The sequence below is a fragment of the Rhinolophus hipposideros genome (assembly GCF_964194185.1).
Source record: "Rhinolophus hipposideros genome assembly, chromosome: 4".
NCBI classification, from domain to species: Eukaryota; Metazoa; Chordata; class Mammalia; order Chiroptera; family Rhinolophidae; genus Rhinolophus; species Rhinolophus hipposideros.
In genome coordinates, this window is record NC_138050.1 from 53,053,021 (window position 1) to 53,075,240 (window position 22,220).

The 22,220-nt window shown below is 42.2% G+C and overlaps 1 protein-coding gene across 8 annotated transcripts in view; it reads right to left on the minus strand.

Moving 5' to 3' along the window:
* Nucleotides 1-4,176: 4,176 nt before the first annotated feature.
* Nucleotides 4,177-22,220, minus strand: part of ARHGEF7 (Rho guanine nucleotide exchange factor 7) — a 130,163-nt gene continuing 112,119 nt past the window's right edge. For 3 of the 8 annotated variants that reach the window (XM_081046047.1, XM_081046052.1, XM_081046050.1), the window contains 4 exons: nt 21,321-21,410; nt 9,780-9,879; nt 9,381-9,435; nt 4,177-8,295 (listed from right to left, as the gene is read on the minus strand). In XM_081046047.1, coding sequence (XP_080902173.1) covers nt 8,173-8,295; nt 9,381-9,435; nt 9,780-9,879; nt 21,321-21,410 — 368 coding nt within the window. In that variant the 3' untranslated portion in view covers nt 4,177-8,172. Of the gene's footprint in view, nt 8,296-9,380; nt 9,461-9,779; nt 9,880-15,170; nt 16,635-18,057; nt 18,235-21,320; nt 21,411-22,220 lie in introns of those variants that run through there. The other 5 variants (XM_081046045.1, XM_081046051.1, XM_081046046.1 and 2 more) reach the window with 4 other exon arrangements.

The window sequence follows — 22,220 nt, forward strand, 5'->3', positions numbered from 1 at the left end:
TCCTTGCATAATCTGTACAGAAGGTAACTGTTTAGAAGGGCAACACTTCACACTGCCCTGCGCTGCCATCAGAGAATTTTAAGAGACTGCAGAGTCTCGCTCCTTGGCCCGCAGGATAGCTGACAAGCCGACTAGGGAGCCTCCTTGCGGAGCTTGGGTCCCATAGGCTTGCAAACACTCCTCGCTGGTGTGGGCAGGCACACAGACATCCTGGCAGGCCTGCCCTCCGCCCACCCGCCCGACCGCCACCCTCACGGTGATAGGGTAGGTAGGTAGATAGAAACAAGGAGAAACTTAGCCCCCGTTAGAAAGCCCCTTGCTGCAGCTCCTACCTGAGTCAATACCCCTGGCAGCTGCCCAGAAGGACTCCAGGCTCACACATCAGAGTCATGTTAAGTCAGAGAAGAGGGGAGACACATACTGTTTGTCAGGACCATCAATACTTTACTAGCCCAACAGGATTCCAAGCTTATACATACCCTTAATGGATGTGTCTGTAAATCCCCCCAAATCAAGGGGATGTTTTTACACATGCCCCTAAATCGAAGAAATGCATTAGAAGAGAAGGCATCCTGCTTATCAGGGAACCCATCCTATTTGTCACCAGTACTTCACTAGCCCAACAGGATTCCAGGTTTTCACACACCCCAAAGGGATGTGTTTACACATCCCCCAAAACCAAGGGGATATGTTCACACATGCCCCTAAATCAAAGAAATGCATTGCTAAACGCCAGAGGACTAGGCACCTTGGGAAGAGAGCGGGGAGCAGGGGAAAAAATTCTACCCATAGAAATAAAGCCTTCATGCAATGTGACGGGAGGCTGTTTCCCTCCCTTGGGTCAGCTGGCTCCATGTCTCAGAGTGTATTTTTTTACTAATAAACTTCTGCTGTTCTTGCTGCATACATTTGTTTTGTGATTGAAGTCTCTCCTTCAAGAAGATAAGAGCTGAGGTTTCAATGTCATTTTCCCCATAACAATGGGAAGGACAATAGCACCACTTAACACATTCCAGCATCAGGTGAGCAGAGCACACAGAGATAAGTGTAAAGCAAAAAGAGCTCAAAAGGGGAGACAGACTGAACCCCTTGGCAAGAGCACACACACATCATTTGCAGGTATGTACAGGCGCTCCTGACGACCTGCTCACTCAGTCCTTCACCAGGCAGCTGTGAGCAACTACGGAGGCACGGCAAGTAGGGGCTGGGACTCCCATAGGGAGATAAGCAGGTGCCACCCAGACCTCAGGTGGGAAGACGGAAACCTATAAAACCATCGCAGGCATGTGTGTGTAAACACCACTGGGAAGGAGGCTGTAGTGCTGGGAGGGAGGGACTCAACGAGAGAGCATGGATATAAAGGCATCAGACAGCCAGGCATTGGGGACTGAGAGGGCCCCCAAAGGCAGGGCGGAGCAAGACAGGCTCAGAGAACACACACGTGAGCTAAGCTGGGTGGCAGAGTGAACCAGGAACTGAGGGAGCAGGAGTGGCTGCAGACACAGGTCTGTGTCATTTGGAAGCACAAGCAGTCACCTGATGAGCAGCAGAACAGCCGCGTCTCTTCTCGGGCAGATGATAGGGGCAGAACCGGAAAGTGTACACAACTCTTGAAAGGTCTATCTGTTGAGTGGAAAACATCAAATTACAGCCGCTTTATATAAGCATGTTTCAATGCCAATGGATGCCATTTGCTGTGTTTACAAAAAGGAAACCAAGGCTTCCCTGGCACCTGAGGGACCAGCAGCTGGGGCCCACGGGTCTGTCCTCCCAGCACCTGCAGTCACAATGACAGCGCTGTAATATTCATCAGCTCTAGACCAGACCAGCGCACCCCACTGGAGCACGTTGCCTGGAATGTCGACTTGCAGGGCAATGATCATTCGTCATTCCACGTTTTTATGTGCTTGACATTTTCCACAGTAAAAAGTTAAAAAAAAGAAAAAAAGGCAGTGGCCAAGAGAAGGACCTTGTCTGTTTCGTTCAGGAAAGAGGAATAAAGGGGAGTAGGAGGTTCCTGGGAAAGTGAGGAGGTGTCATGATGGGCACTAGCGACGCTGAGGGCTCACTCTTCTACTAAAACAAGAATGGTTCAGGGTGGCAGGCAGAGGCAGTGGCATGCTGGCGGCTTCTTTATTGGAAGCAGTGCAAAATCTGGTGAAAGATGGGTCACATTTGAGAAAGTGAGATTTTTAAGTAGCCACTGAGGAAAACTGGAGACTGAACGACCCCCAAAAAAGCCCTATTTCATCTCATCTTCCCCTTCCCCTGCTATTTAAACCATTTTAACACCTTGCAAACTTGGACACATCTGGAAACTGATAACCCTCTACAATTGCAATGGGTAGCAACTGTTCTGAGTGGAACAGCATGAGCTGAGGACACACAGGCCAGCTGTTCAGTCTTCTTGCATGTGCCTATCTGGATACTGAACACTATTCACACACAGAAACGTAGGAGACCTGAGCAGATCAGCCAGCCTGTCTGCCTGAGGCCCGCGTCCTCCTCCCAGGCAACCCAGATTATTCCTCGGCTCTCACAGGGCACTGGGTGGTTCCAGATGACACCCTCAGCAGTGTCCCCTCCGCCTGGGGCTGGTCAGTGGCATTTTCCATCGACACCCAGGAGCTGGGGAGGAAGGCAGCCCATCCATCCCTCCACATGCTGAAAACCTGTCTTGGAGGAAATTGGAGAGGGGAGGAGCAAGGCTAGAGATGAGATCATGGCGATACTGAGCCTTGTTGTATTTGCTTTATAATTATTGCAGCATAAAAGACATCTGGTGAGACTGGGGACAACAACATACATGTCACAGAGACAGATCAGTGTATGTTACCACAACCTCCTCCCGATGGCACGGTCATTAGTCAATGGCATCGACGTGAAGTTTCCAGGAATGAAGAAAAGGTTTCAGACGGCATTTATACCTCGATGTCTCCTTTGAAAAATTACGAGTGTGAAATTGTCAGTGTTGTTATTTCCAAAACTTCCAGGAATTTGAAAAAATTCTATCAAAATCTAAAAAACACAGACCATTCCTGGGAGTTACTCATATATCTATACTCACACAGTTGCAGTTGTGTATATAACGTGATAAAAATACAGTGAATGTTTAAATTTTAAAAAATTGCTACAGTGACACACTGTCACTAATCCCCCTCAAAATACTCCCCCTTGCTTCAAACACTCATCCCATCGTTCTTGCCACTTTCTGAAGCAGTTCTGGAAATCCTTTCAGGTCTTTTGTTGCGCAGTCATGGCTGCCTCGATGTCCTGTATTGATTGAAAATGTTTAGCTTTCATGGTCGTTTTGACTTTGGGGAAGAGCCAGAAGTCACAGGGTGCCAGGTCCGGTGAATAAGGTGGATGAGGACACACTATAATGTTTTTGACAGAAGTTGCCATATACCAGAAGTGATATGTGACACAGAGCCTTTCCGTTGTGATCAAGAAATACAGTGAATGCTGCTGCCGAGTGCCATCCAACAGAAAGGCAGGGGTCTTCAATACAGAAAGCGGCGCTTCGAACCTTAGTAATTGTGTGACAAGTTTCAGCTTGTTCAGTATAGTCAGTCGGTGTGAGCTACAGTTGAGAGAAGGTATGTTTTAAAGTGTGCTGTAAATCATCCTCCATGACAACGCTCTGTCACACATCGCTTCTGGCGGCAATTTCTGTCAAACATTACGGTGTGGCCTCATCCACCGCATCTGGCTCTTCCCCAAAGTCAAAATGATTCAGGACATCGAGGCAGCCACGACAGCGCAACTAAAGACTCACAATGGAGGACTTTCAGAACTGCTTCAGAAAGTGGCAAGAACGATGGGATGTATTTGAAGCAAGGGGGAGTATTTTGAGAGGAATTAATGGCAATGTGTCTTTTACTGTAATACATTTTTTAATTTAAACATTCACCGTATTGTTTGATCATACCTCGTACTAGGATATTCAGTGGAGCATTTTTGCAATAGCAATAGCCCCTGCCAAATATCTAAGAAGTGACCAAAATAAATTGTGACCCATTGAATCAAATATTTATGTAGTTGTCAAAACAATAAGTCAACCTACATATGCTTATATAAAAAAGGTATCTGTGTTAAAAACAAAAGGCAATCCTAGATTATAAAAATTCTGTATTTCTAAAATTTTCAAGTTTTGTTTTTCATATGTAGGTCTTTAATATAGCTGGAATTAATTTTTATTTTTGATATGGTATACGGATCTATTATTTTTCCAATATGGATTTTAAAAAAAGGCAAGTTAGAGAAGTGTGATCTCATTTGAGAACAAATCTCTAACACACACAAATACCACATATTTGCAATTCCCCAAAAGAACGAACAAAAGAATACATAAAGCACATCACATTGGTTACTTTTGTGGAGAGGGTATTGAGAAGGAGATACCTGCTTTTTATTTTATATCCTTGTGTAGTTTGTATATTCCTTATGAGAAAGTATTTTACAATTAAAGACTAGCAAGAAAAATATGAATGCCTAAACTGCTTCCTTAAGATGAGCCAAATTAGAAGTGTCTGATGTACCACACATTCTATTCACAACACAAATCAACACAAATAATTTTTTGAATGCCTTCTCACTTAAGTCTGAAATAATGGAAATCCTCTAAACGTTAGACACCAGCTACATTTGGGTTCTGGGTGGCTGGGCGTCCTGTCCTACAGTCACTCCCACTGGCAGAGGCTACTTCATCCTACCCTCAGGGCCTTTCAGAGACACCCCATCGCCCCACATCTGGTGGGGACTCCAGGCTTCCCGCTTCGGGCTCCCCTGACCTCGTGGGCACTCTCCGTGGGGAAGCACCAGCCTTCGCAGCTGCAGGCGGGGCCTTGACATCTGTCCTCACCACCTCGTCGGCTTGTCCGGGAGCGTTAAGGGGCTATGAAACACGTGAAACACCACACAGATGCAAGCATCCAACCAGACTGGTTTTTCTACAAGATATACATACCATCCTATGTCTCCCTACACTTTGGTAGAAAGATGACAAAATAGTGGTTACTAAGTTATTCAACAGAAAATCATAGTGACTAAGATCAGCTCAATTCCTTAGGTTTAAAGGTTGAAATTCTGAAAGGGAAGGAGACCCACCAAGGGAACTGTCCACACTCCCCGCGTGGCAGTCTAACTCGTGGCTTGTTTTCTTCCCTATATACTGTTTTCCAGCCGTCTGAACGGGGGCCGGAGGGGCCGCCTGGAGGGAGGGTCAGGGAAGGGCCAGGCTGGTACAGACAAGCCCCGTTCCGTTGTCACGGCCTTCCTGTGAGGATGCACTCACAGCACGGCATTACTGTGAGTACTCATGGAAACTACTTGCACTTCTTCAATCCCGCAACATGACTGACTGAGCACCTTCCAAAATGAAAGTCCCGACTCTACAATGGCAGACAGAGGTCACATCTAACAGCGTCAGCTTTCCCTTTGGTTTCCTTCCCTAAAACTTCCCATTTTCTAATCTTATTTATCTTCAAATATGCCAAAACCCTAGATTTTAAAGGCAAACATGGTTATTTTCCAGTGTCAAGAATTCACCCAGCATTAATAAGAAACTGTCAAAATAAAGTGTAAAGGTAACAACACACACAAAACACATCATGGAAAATAGTGACATATTTGTAACATAAGGAAAATAATCAGTTTAATAATTACAACAACGTAGCATGAGTAGTCAATGCCAGGGCAGTCTGTGGCATCTATGTCAAGTGTCCCGACTGCTATGAATGGGGAAATGTAGTGATGGACAGCAGGAGGTCCACACGAAGCCAGGTGGCTTTCACCATTCTGGCCGCACTGGCACACGTGGACAGGCAGGCACCGAGAAGCACAACGGACAGGGCTCCAATGCCACATCGTGTGGCACTCAAAGTGCTTCACATCTCAGGACAGGAATGGCTTCGTCTCCTCGTCCATCAAAGGGGAGAGTAGAGAAGTGTCCTATAGGGCAAACAGTGCCCTGCTACCTACAGTTCCCATCAGTTCCCAAGCCCTCAGAAGGTCACACGGAAAAACATAGTCTATTTACAAAATAGTGCAGTTCAGTAAGAATCACTCTCAGACACATTCTCTGCTCCCTAAAAAGCTGAGTGAAATATTGGATCCATGGAAAGAAAAGGTAATGCATGACACAAGCATCTCACTGTCACCCCATCAGAGACAGGGACAGTAAAAACACAAGTGTTCCCACTTGACGCGTCCATCAACAGTTTAAGGCAGGTTCTGCAGGAGACCCGTCCTGGGGTGCTGTCGGCAACACTGCCTGCCACACTGCCTGCCACACAGCGGTGGGGAGATCAGGTGATGAATGTTGTTCCTGAGTTAAATTGGCCTAAGACAGCAAATCTCAGTACACTCGAATCTGTTTTTCACTGCAATGTCTTACGCATCACCAAAAATACGACGGTAAAAACGGGGTTTACAAAAACACAATCTTTTCTTACCCTATTACTAATGAACAAAATGCTAAATACAGGAAGTTGGCAATTCTAGTTGAAAGATCAAGTGTAGGCAGGTCAACGCTGGCCCCAAACACACCTGCCGAGTTTGCAGCCACAAGGGCACTGCCCTCCAGTGGGAGACGGGCGGGCACAGGGACAGAACAGCGAGGACAGGGAACCAGGGCCGTGGACAACCAGAAAACCAACTCGTTTCATAGGCATCAGAAGATTCCAAAAAGGGTCACTTCACCAGTAAACAGATCGCAAACCTGTCCCATCTGATGCCAAGTGGGTATTTCTGAGAAGTGTCTAATGCACAGTGCTGCGATTTTGGGTTTCTAAAGATATCCCACTTGTTCCAGGAAGACGTTGTCTCGCTTTAAAACCAACCTCTTTAGAAGAGGGGGAAAGGAAAGCACAGTTCCTGTAATACCGTGACCCTATCTCTGAGGCACAGGGCCAAGCGGGGTGGGCTACAAGGCGAAGCTTCCCAGAGCCCCTGGCCCAGAGGTCAGTGGAGCTAGGGCTAGGACCCGCTTCCTCCTGTCTGCTCCGCTGCGGGGAAGGAGGGAGGGAATGGACCCACATTTAAACTTTCATTGTTAGGTGGAATTTAAGACGTATATTGCTTTATTCTTGCTGAAAGAGAGAAATACTTCTTTTCTCCGTGAGCACTGAGGTAACGCTGGCTGTACCCTGATGGTAAAACAAAGCTCAGGGCTTAGCCTGGCCTGACAAAGCAATCCTACCCGTCCAGGTCGGCTCACGGCAGCACCTCAATTCGCTTTCTGCACTGACAGGTAATAAATAACACATTTTATTTACAGGTTCTAGTGATGCTTCCTCTTTTGGGGGTAGGACGAAACAGCACACTTTTTCTGAGTGTTTCAACTAGCCGACAGAAGTCTGTACGATCGCTGCGGCTGCAGTGAATACTGATGACCACAGTATCCACATGTGCAGACTGGGGTGACACCTGCTGCTGGACACGTGGCGTGCGGGATTTCCTCAGATCCGTGGCTGGGCCCAGGCTCGCCCTCATTCAGCCAGGGCGCCGTACTGGGGCCCACCACACGTCGTTGACCGCAGCACTGCTTTCCCAGAAGACTTTCAAATGGCAGTGAAGCATCTGTGCAGCTATAAATAAGGTTAGTGAGGCAGACCGAGGTGGGACGTCTTTTAGAGCACTGCGGGGACTATCGTGGTGAACAGTCGGGCACCTACCAAGAGCCAGTGGCCACCCTCCACAGCCCCGCTTTCCATGCGCGCTGAACACTTCTAGTTCACAGGACCAGAGGTGAGTGGGAAGGAAATTCGAGCACAGGTATCAGCCCAGATCTAACAATCATGATATGCATTCAAAATGTAGCATTTACAAGAAACATGTATATATAATATTTATGTATAGTCAATAAAAGCCTGAAAGAGCAGGATTTGTAGTCAGTCACTGCACTTATTGCAAAATGAGGTAATTGAGATGTTACCAGAGTAAGATTAATGCAGTTCAGCCCTCAGTAACTACACCTCATGTTTAGATTCCTCAGGAACAGTGTGACCATTTCTATTCATGTGATAAAAACTCCAGCGTTTCTATGCACAGAAAGCAAGACGACGATCGTCCAGCCCTGTCCTGTGGTCCTGAATGTCACACCGGGTAGTCATGAGCGCCCAGCGTGGTCTTATAACTGGTCTTTGAACAAGAACCAAGGACGTTCGTTCCTTAGAGGTTGGTCTCGTCCCAAGCAGGGTCGTTCATGTTCTTTAGAACTTTCCTCACCAGCTTTTCCAGGTCTTTGCGGGCTCTCTGTTCTTCCTCCAGAGATTTCTTCATCTTTTTGTTATCCTGTAAATGAAGCAGAGCATATGACATTCACTGCCTTTGGCATGAAGACGACCTTCTTTTCCCCAGGAGACCTGGCTGAATGAAATCCTGGGCTTGACTTCCCTGTGCTGCGGTCCTGGGTATACTCAGCACGATGGCCTAAATGTCTAAGCAGGCACTTGGGACTCCTGACTGCACAGTTGCTCCTGGAGCCAAGACAAATCACAGACGGAAAAACAGTCCTAGCGTCTCTTACAACTTAAGTCTCTAACTACTGAATGAGAGAATTTCTGTATACCATACCATGTAAGAAATTGGCTGAAAATAGCAAAAGGAACAACTTGCATCCCACCTACTCTTATTTGTAATGATTTTCAAGTTACGTAAGAATGAAAGTTAACAGCAACTGAATGAATATGCAAGTGAATGAGTAAGCGCCTGCTTCCGGACAGTGTGCAGCCAATCATTCCTCGGCATGGAGAAGACGCATGCACAAAGGTGTATCCCATTCCAAGGGTGAAGCAGGAACCTGGAAGCCCCTGAGAGGAAAACAGGTACCTGGAAGCTGCCTCGGATAGCTGAGAGCAGCAGCTCTCCGTGTACCCAACCCCTAATCACGCTGTGCTCAGGCTTCTCCTCAGCCTCCCCTCTAACCTCCTCTCTTGGTGGGAAACACTTACCACTCCCTCCTCAGGGACCAAAGCCATTTGTACAAATGCCATACAAATACACAAAATAAACTACATTTAACTGACTTATGATTTGGCTTCTCAGAAACAAGAGCCATGTGTTTGTTATACCAGCAAGTGGCAGATAATAGTCACAGCAGGTAATTAATAAAATTTTTAACTAGACGGATTCTTAGATTTTTTAAAGTGATTATTCTAACACAATTTGAGATGGTTTCTGATGTCAAAAACAAGTCTCTCGGAAGATTCATTTCTGGTCTATCACATTTACAAAAGACCCAATTATTTGACCTGCTGGCATTCGGAAAAGCAGGATCTCCTTTCTGTATTATTTTGCTTATGGACAACCAGCTTCATTTTTCACAGTGTTCCTCTTTCCCCCCATTTAAGAAAACATTCAAAATTGATATGACTCACCTGCCTTAATTCTTGGACTTCATCTTTCAATGCATAGACAGTATCAACAAGACTCCTGGAATAGAAAACGGAATGAACACCTGAACAAGGAGGAGGAATGAAGAGGACACAGAACCATTTTACCAGGAGACATGACAATGCCAGGCGAGATAAACAGTGGTGCTCTGCCCTACTCACTAGCTATCTAAATTCCTACAGGTTAGAACAACTTCTGTATGCAACTTACAGCCCAGTCAAAATTCTCCATTCTACGAGGAAACAAAGTAGCTATTGCTAAAGCCATACCCCAGCCCTCCCAGAATTTTTCTGACTCCTGCTCCACCCCTCCTGCTATCCCAACCCCTCCCCTCCCTTCCACACACCCACATGCCTGCTTTAAAAAACTGGAATACATCTTACTTTTCTTCTATCACTGTCTGACCATTACTTTTAGTTTCTTCAACTATAATTTTTTCTTCTTCTGGAAGCAAAACTTGAGGAGCAGATTCTTTGCGTGAACCTATTATCATTAAAAAACAACAACAAAAACACAAAAACCCACAGGTGAATACCATGGCAGGAATAAAAAGGATTATACAACACAACTTAAACATTAATATTAAATTCCAGGGAGTATGCATTAAAAAAAAATTACTTGCTAGATAAAATAGGGAAGGACAACTTTTACCAACTTTCTCTACCTCTATCGAACTCGAACTTTTTCATGCCTAAAGCATTATAGAGGAAAGAAAACATTAGCCTTTGTCTAATTTATTAAGCTTCACTTTCTAAATCTGGATTACAGATATTTAAAAGCCTGAATTTTTCCACAGCTAGAAAATTAAAGTGCCCTGGGTATTTTGGAATATCTTTTTTTTTAAATAAATATCCAAATCAACCAAATTTTGAGACATATTATTCCAGGAATTTTAGAAAGATGTGTCAGACTTATATAGTACATATACACTGAGTGTTTATAAATTTAAAACTGGCAATTAAAATATTTAACTCTAACGTGATAGTTAAAAAATAGATATTATGGCACATGGTTTAGAAAAAGTGAAATTTATTACTTAGTTCTCTTATGAAAACTTTATTCTACATTCCCTGCAATATAAACATTTTGCCAAATGAAAGGAAATTGTTCACAATGTCAGAGAGAAGTTTATGCCATTGAACCAACTCTCAGCACAACAGCTTGCCTAGGACAGTGTCAACAAATATTTGCCACAGAATAGGTACGTTAGATATTAACTGAGAAACCCAAATATTTATTTGAAAAGGTGAGAAAAGAGAATCAAATCTTATTTAAGCATACAAGGAAGAAAATCATCTTTCCTTAAAGAAAATAGTATTGTCTTAAAGGTTACATGGCACTATCACGTGTCTTTGTTTTTGAAAAATTGTATCAGATGCAAATTTGAGGAAGGATATAGTCTTCCAGAGAATACAAACACTTGCAACTGGTATTGTGATAAAATAAACATTTCTCCATTAAAAAAATATACTCGGGATGTTTACTATATGCTAATCAATCATGGAGATGGCAGCTCAACTTGCTTGATCTTGTTTTTTTCTGGTTTATCTTGAACTTCCTTCCTCAAAATTCATCAAATTATAAGAGAGCATTTGTGCCTCCTCGTTTCATGGGTATGTTCAGCATAATACCAATGTTTCAACAGTTTGATTTTAAAGAATAGTTTCACGAGCATTTTACTATGAGCTTTTACTCCTCTGAATGGAACAAGATGAACAATTACTGTCAAAGCTTGAAGAGAAAAGGGCTAATAAACTGTTACCGGCATCCATGGAGTACCTATTATCTCCACGGCAGCACACTACAGGGAAAAGGACTGGGTTAACCAGCCACAGGGCCTTGGCCAAGTCTGTCCCTGCTGCTGTTTGGATACCTGCAAAACCTGCTCTGTCCCAGTCTCACAGCCTGGGGAGGGTATCAAATACAAGCACGCTGGGAAACTGTTACGTCCGGAACTGAACCAAATGAAGATGCTGACCTCCTTTGTTATCTCAGGTGTAAGAAAATTAAGCTCTGGGTAGGCAATATAATTCTATGTTACACAGCACAAGCATATATATTTATGCCAATACAGGGAAGGGCCTTTATGAGTACTGAGAATAACCTTAGTATTATCATCACATGTGATCCTTGGAATTTTGTCCCAGCCGTAATGAGCTGGTGTGAAGGCATGAGCGTGTACATACATCTGTCAAGTCCTAGTGCAAGACAAGCCTCCGCTAGTGTTGTGTCCACACCATGCTGTACACCTTGGCCCAGCAGGTCTTGCCACTGATGGGTTGCGGGAGGTCCCCCACTGAGGCCACACTCCACTTAGTCACACAGTGATTTGCACAGCCAGGAAATTACTTTTCAGACAGAGGGTAATATCCTTCAAGACATGGTCCCAGAGAGGGACACATTTTTAGACATCATTATGCTTCCCCAGAGTACTGCCTGCTCCAGGTGTCTGCGAGGCACTGCGAGGGGTTGTGGGCACATCTTCTTCTGGGTTTTTCTGGGTTGATGGGGAATGCTCCCGGGACCTCTGGGCTGCCTGAGAAAACACTGCTTATAAGGGCTATTGGTATGTGCAACAAACTATCGAGAAAGCACAGGGATGCGACTGTGTTTCCCCGAAAAATAAGACCTAACTGGAAAATAAGCCCTAGCATGATTTTTCAGGACGACATCCCCTGAACATAAGCCCTAATGTGTCTTTTGGAGCAAAAATTAATATAAGAACCGGTCTTATTTTCGGGGAAACACGGTAGCTAGGTTAAAAATTCTGCAGGCTGAAGAAAATCCTGTCCTTCAGATACAAACATAAATGTTACCCACATTTTTCTAAAAACAGTTAATTCTTGTGCTATTTTCCTGGGAAAACAGAAAAGGATTCATAAAGATTCAGGTGTGTACATCACATGTGTAGAAAACAAATGGCTTTACTTAATTTGAGCTGTGAAGAGAAGCAAACTGATGACATCAGACAATTTAGTGAGCTCCTAAGTGTCCCCACTGTCATCTGCTTTGAGCTCAAACAGTTGTTGGCTGTGTTGTAGTCAAATCAAAAAAGTTATCCGTTGCGCCTCTGTCACATTCAGTTTGTAATACATTTCTTCAAATGGGTTAATGAAACCGAAAATATTTTTATGTTAACAGCACTTGAGGGAATATTAAATTCTATGCATTTCAATTATTTTGGCATCTTTTAGCTTCCTGGGCAACCTATTATGTTTCCAGCGTGAAAATGTGCAAATGACATATAAAATAGAATCACAAGGGATGTCTACTTTGTAAAGAAACAGGTCAGACAGCAGTCCACGGGTCCCGCAGCGGGGCCGAGGCCACCTGAACTCGTGCTTACAGCCCATCGGTGGGGCTGTCTATCTTCCACAAACTCAGGCCCGTCACTTAACCAGGGAGCATCAACTTCATGACTCGTAAAACAGGAACAAAACTAACCATCTCTGCAGAGATGTTCCAAGGATTCATTTAAAAATTACATTTTATACATATCTTTACCAGATGACCTCATAAAGATAAAAAAAAAAAAAGCCTTAAATTCCATGATGTAACATCACTAAATCAGAGAAACTAAAACCTACAAGAACTGGTACAACAGTTACACATGCATGACATGGTTCTTACTTTTGCAAATACACTTACAGCACATAAGAATTTAACAATATATTATAAAAATGTTAAGTTTGAGAATATTATAGACAGAATGTATTAACTGTTTGAATCCTAAAACATGCCAATGTGAAAAACGCCATTTATGGATTCGATGGTGGGCCAGGAGGCTTGTAAATGAAGATTATTTAGTTCCTGCATAGAAATCCATGGGATTCTAATAATCTGTCTAGTTTCAATATAACATTTCTAAAATGTTATATCTTTCAACAAAACAATAAAGGAATGGTCTCCAGTCAGGTTTAAAAATAAGTTGACTATTTCTATAAGTACAAAGTTTTAGAAAGTACACAGATTTAACAAGCTATCTCAAAGATTACTGAAGTATTTTTAGAGGTATCACAGTATGTTTTCCCTGAACTACTTATGTTGAGAAAACAACAGCAGAACTCCCAGAAACTATTTTATCGCTTTATTTAAAATCCTCTAAAAGCGGCTGAGACACAGATGAACAGATAGGTTCATGAAGATACCCAAGATCTGTGTTTCCCAAACTTGGACAAAGTTTTGTTTCCAGGAAATAACAAGGGGTTCTGCAACACAATTTGGGAAAATGCTAAATGTTATAGCCACTTCTTAGAGAGTCACAGTGCACCTGTAGCATTTTTAAGGTTTTCAGAAGGCTTGCAGTAAAAATACCCGTTGAACTTTATTTCAGCATTTCCTAAATTTGTCTGAGTGTTGAACTTTTTTCCCCCATCATCAATATTAACTTTTTGCAGTTTTCTGGATAATATTTTGAAGAATGCTAGACTAGCTTATAATCCTATCTATAAATACCTACACATAAATGCTGGTTGGTTTTGCTATTGTTGCTCATTGTAGAGGTCAGTACAGTGAAACAATAACTTATACTTGGCACAAATCCAGCATTTCTCAAACGTGAGGACTCCCAGAACGGGTCTGCAGAGGCTTGGGATCCAGCCACTAATGACCCTGGTAAAGAGACAATGACGTTTCCACATTGCCATCAGAAGGGGTCACTCTGCACCACGCAGCTGGAGAGACAGCAGGCCCCTGGGGTACCTCAGAAGTGTGATCCAGAAGCTGAGACACGTGGAGAACCCTGACCCTAACACACTCACAGACCCCCAGAGGACGGTGGGCCTTAGTTTGAGAAACACAGATTGACTGAACATTTCCATGTTACAGACAGATGACTCGGCCCGGCAGCAACAGGAGGGCTCCCACCCCAGGGCACCGCTGTCCTTCGGTGCTTGATCTGACTTGGCGGTTGGAACGTCACTGCCGTGCCTGATCTGACAACACACGACTGTCAAATCCAGGGCACGCGTGGTGTGTGTGTACAGATGAGTGAGTTGGCTTCCACCAAAAGCCTAGAAACAGTTGGTCAGCAGAGTATATCTGCCTATCTGGCCAACAGTCACTATATTTGTAGCAAAACTCACGACTTCTTAAATTCATAATCTTTCTAAAATCTGTAATTATACTCAACTGAAACTGAAATAACTTTCAGAACAAAGCAAAATATTACACTTCAAAAAATCTACTGAATAAAAACTCTTCAAAAGGCCACTTTGCTATTTATGGCCATGATAAGATTCTAATTTATTTCTCTTAGGAAGAGAAAATGGGAGGTTTCTCTTTAGAGAGTGATTTGCATTTGTTTATGGTTTGCACCTGTATTGGCACAGGCAGTTCTTTTCCTTTCCTTTTATTTTGTTTTTCCTAGTCAGCTTGCCATGCACTTTATAGAAAAATCAAAACTGACCTTAGTCTAAATAAAAACCTATTAAAGTTGGGCTCCCCCCCCATTTATGCACACACATACCAAAAAAGAACAAAACAAAACAAAACACGAGAATGCTTCACTCTGAAGACAAACGTCCCAGTGGTTAAAAACATGTTCATAAAATTAGAGGGAAATAGATGAAATAAAAATGTACAAGGAGTGACCTTGTATTGCTTAGAACATATTTAACCTAAGAAAGTGCAAGCTTTTCTATCAAGGCAGATAGAAAGTGTTCTATCACCCAGCCTTCCTTTGGAAGACAACGTTCAGGAGAACAGCCAAATCATATTAAACTGCAAACTATGCTACTCCCCCTCCCCCCGTGTAACAAATATTAAAAGCCACAGGCTAGCAAATGCAAAATTTATTTCAACTGTACATAACAGATGTCTTTTTTTAATATAAAACAAACACTTCATTGCCATATGCAACCACAAACAATTATATGCATACTGTACAATACAATGCAACATTCAGGTATACATCCAACTGAGTCTTCAAATGGCAGTCATCCACTAAAAATGGCTTTCCCATTCACAGATAAAAAGCACAATATATAAATTTTTTTCCAGGTCTTATACCACTATATACACATTACTGTGTTTTGGCAATTTTATGCAAAACACAATATAGCTTATATACTTGTGGCAAGTGTTAATTCAATGGGGACACCATTTAGGCCATTTACAAAGGGCCTGGTAATGGCTTTAACCTACCTTCTAGTTCAGATTCTTCATCCTTCCATTATAATACTAACTGTACACATAGATATTACAGAATTGCATAAACATAAAATACTATTTCAGCATGACTAAATTCCACAGAAGTAGAAACACAGCCCTTTGGACGCCATATCACCACTGCCACACAAGAACTGTTTTCAGGCCGGTGGCACTAATACTTCCAACCAGGTCACAAGAACTAATGGTGCCAGACATTCAAAACAAATCCAACAAACAAAACACCAAGTTATTATTCTGCAGTGATCTTAGCATCAACAAAAATCATCATCGAAATGGCTTTAACTGGTGCAAAAAGGAATGATGGGAAAGTGTCAAAACTTTGGTGTATAGAAAATGAAACTGTCTCATTAAGACAACCCAAATGATACTTGGTGTTAAAAAAAAATCCAAGTGCAGCAACTGTACTCAATGCTGTGGTATATACAGCACATGACATAGGAAACCCAAGTTTACTAAGGCATGGCAAAGGCACCTAAGCCAATGCACCAATTATTATAGTTTCAAAGCAAACAAAAAGATGTTCTATTATTACTATCAGAAAAGGTAACGACTCTATGTAATAAAAAATAAAACAAAATCACTTCTAAATTCCTTGCGTGGTACTAAGTAAGTATATGAACTTCACCGTTAAATTGCTCCAAAACTTCCACTTGCTATTTGGCTGAACATACAAAAACGCCATCTCTACCGTGGGTTAATACTGGGCTCTGATTAATGTTAAAAGACTGCTCTTCAACTTTCTCATTTATACTAATGCATATAAAACTATGAAATCTCTGGATGGCATAAAGCTTGGCAACAGACAGCTCTGTGGTATTATCAGCTTTCCTAATGGCCTCGCTGCATGCAGTCCTGAAGCTGTCTGACGTTCTAAGCAATACACTACAGCAGGAGTTCACTAGCACCTCTGGGCTTGTGAGCCACGGGACCCAGCTGCCAGGAAACAATGGCGCAGCGCATCAGAGTGTCTCTGTGCAAACAAGATCAGAACACTGAATACATGGGTTTGGCGAAGGAGGTGTGGTGAGAGAAGAGAGAATTCACAGCCACCTGGAATTACAGCCACCCTGAAGAAAGGAAAAAATGTTATTCCCAATTTATTATGGCATCTTATTTTCTGAAGCTGGTTTCAATGAATACGTAAAACACAACCTTAAGGTTCCATTTTAACACCAAATAGAGCATGCATGGGAGAGAACACAGTTCTTCCCCACTAGCAAATGACCAGATGTGGATTTGGATGCTACAACTGAATGCAACACTTTACATTCAGTTCATTTTGAAGCAGAAATTAGTCTGAGTGAGGCCAGTGAAATCTCCTTACAACAAATCCCAGGAAAATGGGAGAGTTCCCCCCAATCTGAGATTTTCTTATAAGTGAGTTACATGGCAACTGAATGAAGTCTTCAATAGACTCAGATCTGCCCATTACAATCAAGAAGAGTGTTACGCAGGAGGGGGTTGCTGTAAATGGAGTTTCACTGCAGCGAGTTGCTGAAAACAAACAACGTGTCCATTGCAGGCAGCATCATATGGATGTCAGGGTGCAGCCAGGCTGTGACTGAAGCTAAAGCACTCGCCTTGCTAAGTATACCAAACGTCTCTCTCTGAAAGCAGTCGAACCCCTACTTTCAGAGGCTGAATATTTCAGTTTGGACTTTAAACCTTCAGTGGAGGTTTGCGAAATGCCATTTAAGAAAAATTACTCCAATTAAGGAAAGTTTGGTATGACAATGAGTGTCTGAGCTCTGACAGTAAGTAACCTGGCCTTCACAGAGAACTCCCACCCCATGGGCAAACGGGGGGCACAGAGAAGACCATATGTGGTACAGAGCTATGGCGTGCAGACAGCTCTTGTGCTCCCGCCAAGGCCCACGGCCCACACCTCCACATGGCTCATGTCACCAAGCGCCCTGAGGAGCCTGCAGAACACGGCTGTCTGAACTGGACTCAGTACTTTTGTTGCATGTTATTTTCTTCTTATCTCTCCACAACTACTTGATCAGCATGTCCATCATACATAAAAATGTTAGATCCCTACATATAAGGCCAGAATCTCCTCCGTGCTGCTGGCACTTAAAACACAAACCTGCATGGTTTCAGTATAAAATATAAAAGTGTTCATACAGCTGTATCCAAAAAGAAATGAGACAGTTGCTACACTGAGAATAAAAAATCCAAACCATTTGGAGCTATAAAACCACCACTACCCATTGAGAAAAGAACCCTCGGGTGTAGGCTGTGTGAATATACCATCTCTTTCAACAGTCAGTAACTTCAATGGATACTCGAATTGGTAATTAAGCCTCCACAAAATACAATGGGAAATATCAGAAACGCTCTCAAAAGTTGTTAAAATATCACATAAAAGAGACAAGGAACAGCAAGAAAACATCTAAGAAAAGCAGGCTGCGATACAACAAGCATTTGTTAAGAAAAGCTCAGAAGTGCATTAGTTCTGGTGAGAGATATATGAGCAACAGCTCTTACGAGATGTAGAACCCATTCTGTAACTATGGGCTGTCCATATACTGTCATAGTCAGAGTCTTCCGAGAGGTCTGAAGGCTCCAAACGAGAAAGGCTACTGCGACGACCCAAGGAGTCTAGACTTGATTGGTCATCATCAGCCAAGACGTGATTATGCATCAGGTCAGTGCCTTGCCATGCTAAGACGGGGGGATGGAGTGACAGGTGTGACAGGCGAAGGTGGGATGAGGAGGAGGACGGACAGGAAGAGCCACAACCAAAAACATGAAAACAAAAGCAAAAGGTGATGGGAAGAGAAGGAAAAGAGAAAATATTGTTAAAAACGGCAATAATGTTCATTTCTCCTTATTTATGGCTGGGTTTTAATAACAAACAGTACAACCGTTAGAATAAAACCAGATCAATTATTATTTAAATAAACCTAAATCACGATATTGTTTCCAAATCGTTCCTTTTGAAAGATATTGCTATTAAGCCCTCACTTACATCTTTTACAAATTAAACCCACGCCCACAAACGAATTCTATAAACATTTGACAAATAACCCGCTAACAATCTCATTTAGGACAGTATTTGTAAAAGGAACAATTTATGTGGTTAATTAAAAATCGCTTCCCATTCATTAAGTGGATATTGAATGCAAAATAGTTTCAAAGGATTTTTGACTTACTTCTTCAGCTATCTCTTTGCCAGACTATAAATCACCAGAAGTCATCTTAATGATGGGGGTCTAAAAAAACTTACCTTACCAAACTATAACCACTGTAAAAATTTCAGAATGGAGAAAGGGATTAAATAGGGTCCACTTCCCTCTCGTTTCCCATTTCCCATCACCCCACATCTCCACTCCTTAGAGCGCTCACCAGAGCTCAGCCAGTAGATATGGAGAAAGTGGGAAGCCAGGTCTGTTCAAATGTTATCAACCCTGATGGCAGACCCCTTTACTGGCAGGAAGAGAGACATGAACTGGTAATGCCACTATGTTAAAAAAAAAAAAAAAAAAAAAAAAAAGGACAACAGAAAAAAGTGGGTACAAAATGGGAGCAGAAATAAGCCATGAGTTGTCGGCAACTGTATGCAATGGTACAGGCCAGGTGGCCGTGCAAGAGACATGCAGGCTGGAATGGGCCAGGGCAGAGGATGCTGGAAGGATACTCATTGGGAACCAAGGGCCCCTCCGTGATGGAGAATGGCACAGCAACCACTGGTTCCATCCTGCTCCTGCTTCTGATCAAAGTTAATTTCATTCCCAATCCATAACAAGAACAAGCAGTGGACTAGCTTGGATTTCTTCAGCTAAATCCCTACAGTCTATGAAGGTCATTATCTCCTTGAGATAGAAATCAATACCAAAGATGTTTGGTTTATAAAGTCTTCTTGGCATCTAAATGGATACTGAACAGAGCTGAATTTTAGGTAGCTACATTATCCTGTTTCACTAAACATTTAATATGAAGAGCTGCTTTCAGTCTGATCCCACTTCTAAATTTATTAAGGACATTACCTTTACAGCATAAAGGATCACTTTCTGACTTGTTCTTAAGAATGTTAGGTTTAAGGCCGTATATGATTATATGTATGAGGCCCCAGAGTGCTCAGCTCATAGTATCGGTTAAAAAAAACTGTATTAAAAAAAAAAAAAACTGTATTGTCTGATGCTTTTCTTGCACAGCAGAAATGGAAACACATAATACAGACAATGTGATACGAAAAGATATGCACCAACTATGGGCCATTCCTTTCAGGCAGCCAGAAGCAGCGAGGCCACAGCACATCACAAGGAGGGCATTGTCCTTGGATGTAAGAAATGCAGCTCTCATAAAAATACACACAAAGCTCATACTACCGGGTCTGTTAACCTGAGACTGCCAGGTTAAAATTTTATTTCAAATAACTGAAGTTGAGATGAGAAATTTTTTTAAATCCCACATTCAAAACCCAAAAACCTATGGCCACATTTTACAGCCTATTGCTTAAAAATACAATCACTTATCAAATACACGAAGCTACGATATCTTAAATGACAATAATCTGTATTCGCAAATTATTGCTTGACTTTATGCATACTCATTCTACATTCCATTTTTCTCCTACTCTGCTGACTAGTCACTACAAAAGGCATTTTCACCAGAGTACAAAGAAGTCTTAGTGTGGGATATATAACATAGTGGCCATAGGGAAGTTTCTAGATTATCTGCAGATTCCACCAGGGGTTTAAGCCTGTTCGCCATATCTTCATCTTTAACAAAAGCTAAAGAAGTTGAATTTTTTTTTTCCACGTTTTTTTTCTGTGGTTTTTCTTCCCCAGCATTAGTTTAAAAACAGGACAGGACACAGATTCAAATCACCATATTGCAGGTGGTGAAAATGAAGTTGACATAAGTGATTTGCCAAATGTCAGGGTGGAAAGGGAACCCAAAACACAAAATCTAATAGAAACCAGTTTTTATGCCAGAAAGAATATGTAAGTCATCCAGTTCTCAAAAAAAAAAAAAAAAGCCCACCTAAGAAACAACAGCACAAAATAATGACACCCTTTGATGCCTGTGGCCCCACCCAGCCCCAGCAAAGGGAGTCTCAGCCCTTTCTTCTGAACAAACCACATGCACTACTCCACCTGCCCCACAGCGCTGCACTCCACTCAAATGCTGGAGAAGTTAAAAAAAAAAAAAAAAACACACAAAAAAGCCCCTTTTTATTGTTCATACAATAGATTAAGATTTTTCATTTAAGACATTACACATAACATACAGGTAAATTCAGTGGTACTGAAATCTACCTAATAAATTAATTGGTGTCTACTTCCAAAAATTTTTTTAAATGCCCTCATTTGAAAAAAAGGTGGGGGACTCAAAGCCTTGCTCTAAGTTTATTTTCTGACAACTCTAAGAAGGAAAAAAAATTAATATATAAAATCCCACTACCACACTAATAGTTTGGACAGTTTAAATAAGTGAATTGACTGAATCGTCTGCTGATGTCTAAACACATCTTCTCTAAGCAAAAGAAAGCGTTATAAATTCTGGCAGTACCTTACACGTAGAGATTTCCCAATAGAACGTACTCTAGAAATCAGTTATTTTACTGACAGCTCAGACCCTTTTCAATGATTCAGGGACATCAGGCTCAAGTTGTTCTAAACCTGGCCAGGCCACCAAAGCATCACGTCAAGGAGCCATGCACAGGGCCCACAGCGCAGTTTCCTTCAGACGGTGATGTCAAACGAAACAAACCACAATTCACAGTATATTACTGTGAAACTTACTTGAGTTGAGTGTTTGCCGTGTTTTGGCACTTGTGCAGTACGCTTCGATGACTTTCAGGATCTGCGCGTCTTCTTCCAAAGCAGCTGTGCCTGTCAAGAGACACACAATGCGTCATGACTGAGCTACAAATGAGGAACACAACACGTCACAATCTAAACATACCTAGTACAATTAACTAGATTAAGGTGAAGTCATCAACTCAACAAAGACAATCTCTTATTTTCTTTGTCGGACAACTGTTTTCCAATATTTATGAAATAGTTACATTCAAAGGGATTTTAGTTTTTCAAAAAGTATGTTTTATTTGCAACATATCTGGCAAAGAGGCAATACCCTAAATATATACAATTTATCTTCCTAATCCACAAGGAAAACAGTATCCCCCCCATCCTGAAATTGAAAACAGAGCAAGAACTAGGAACAAGCAATTCACACAAAAAGAAATTTTTGTTACAGTTAGTAACAAAAGATATTCAATCACACCAAGAAATTAAATGAAAATTAAAGTATCAGGTTTTCACATAGCAGCCTGGCAAAAATAAAAAAGCCTGACAATTCTCCGTATCAATGTGGACAGCAGAAAGGAAAAGTCTTCCTTCCACCCACAGCTGGTAGGAATGAAGACAAGCAAAACCCTCCGGAGAGGCTCCCTGACCATACTTATCAAAGGCTTTGAAAAGAGCATTTCCTCTGATCCACAAATTCCTACTAGAGATTTCATCTAAGAAACGTGTAAGGCACAACCTAAAGCTTGAAGATGTCATTCCAGAGCTCCTCCTGCAACTATGCACTATTCCAGACACTGGCTTCATACTCAAGAGAGCACAGGCACAGACAATAGAATCTTCCAGACTAACAGCGTCCAAAGGTGTTAATACTGGGCACTGAGACTCACACCC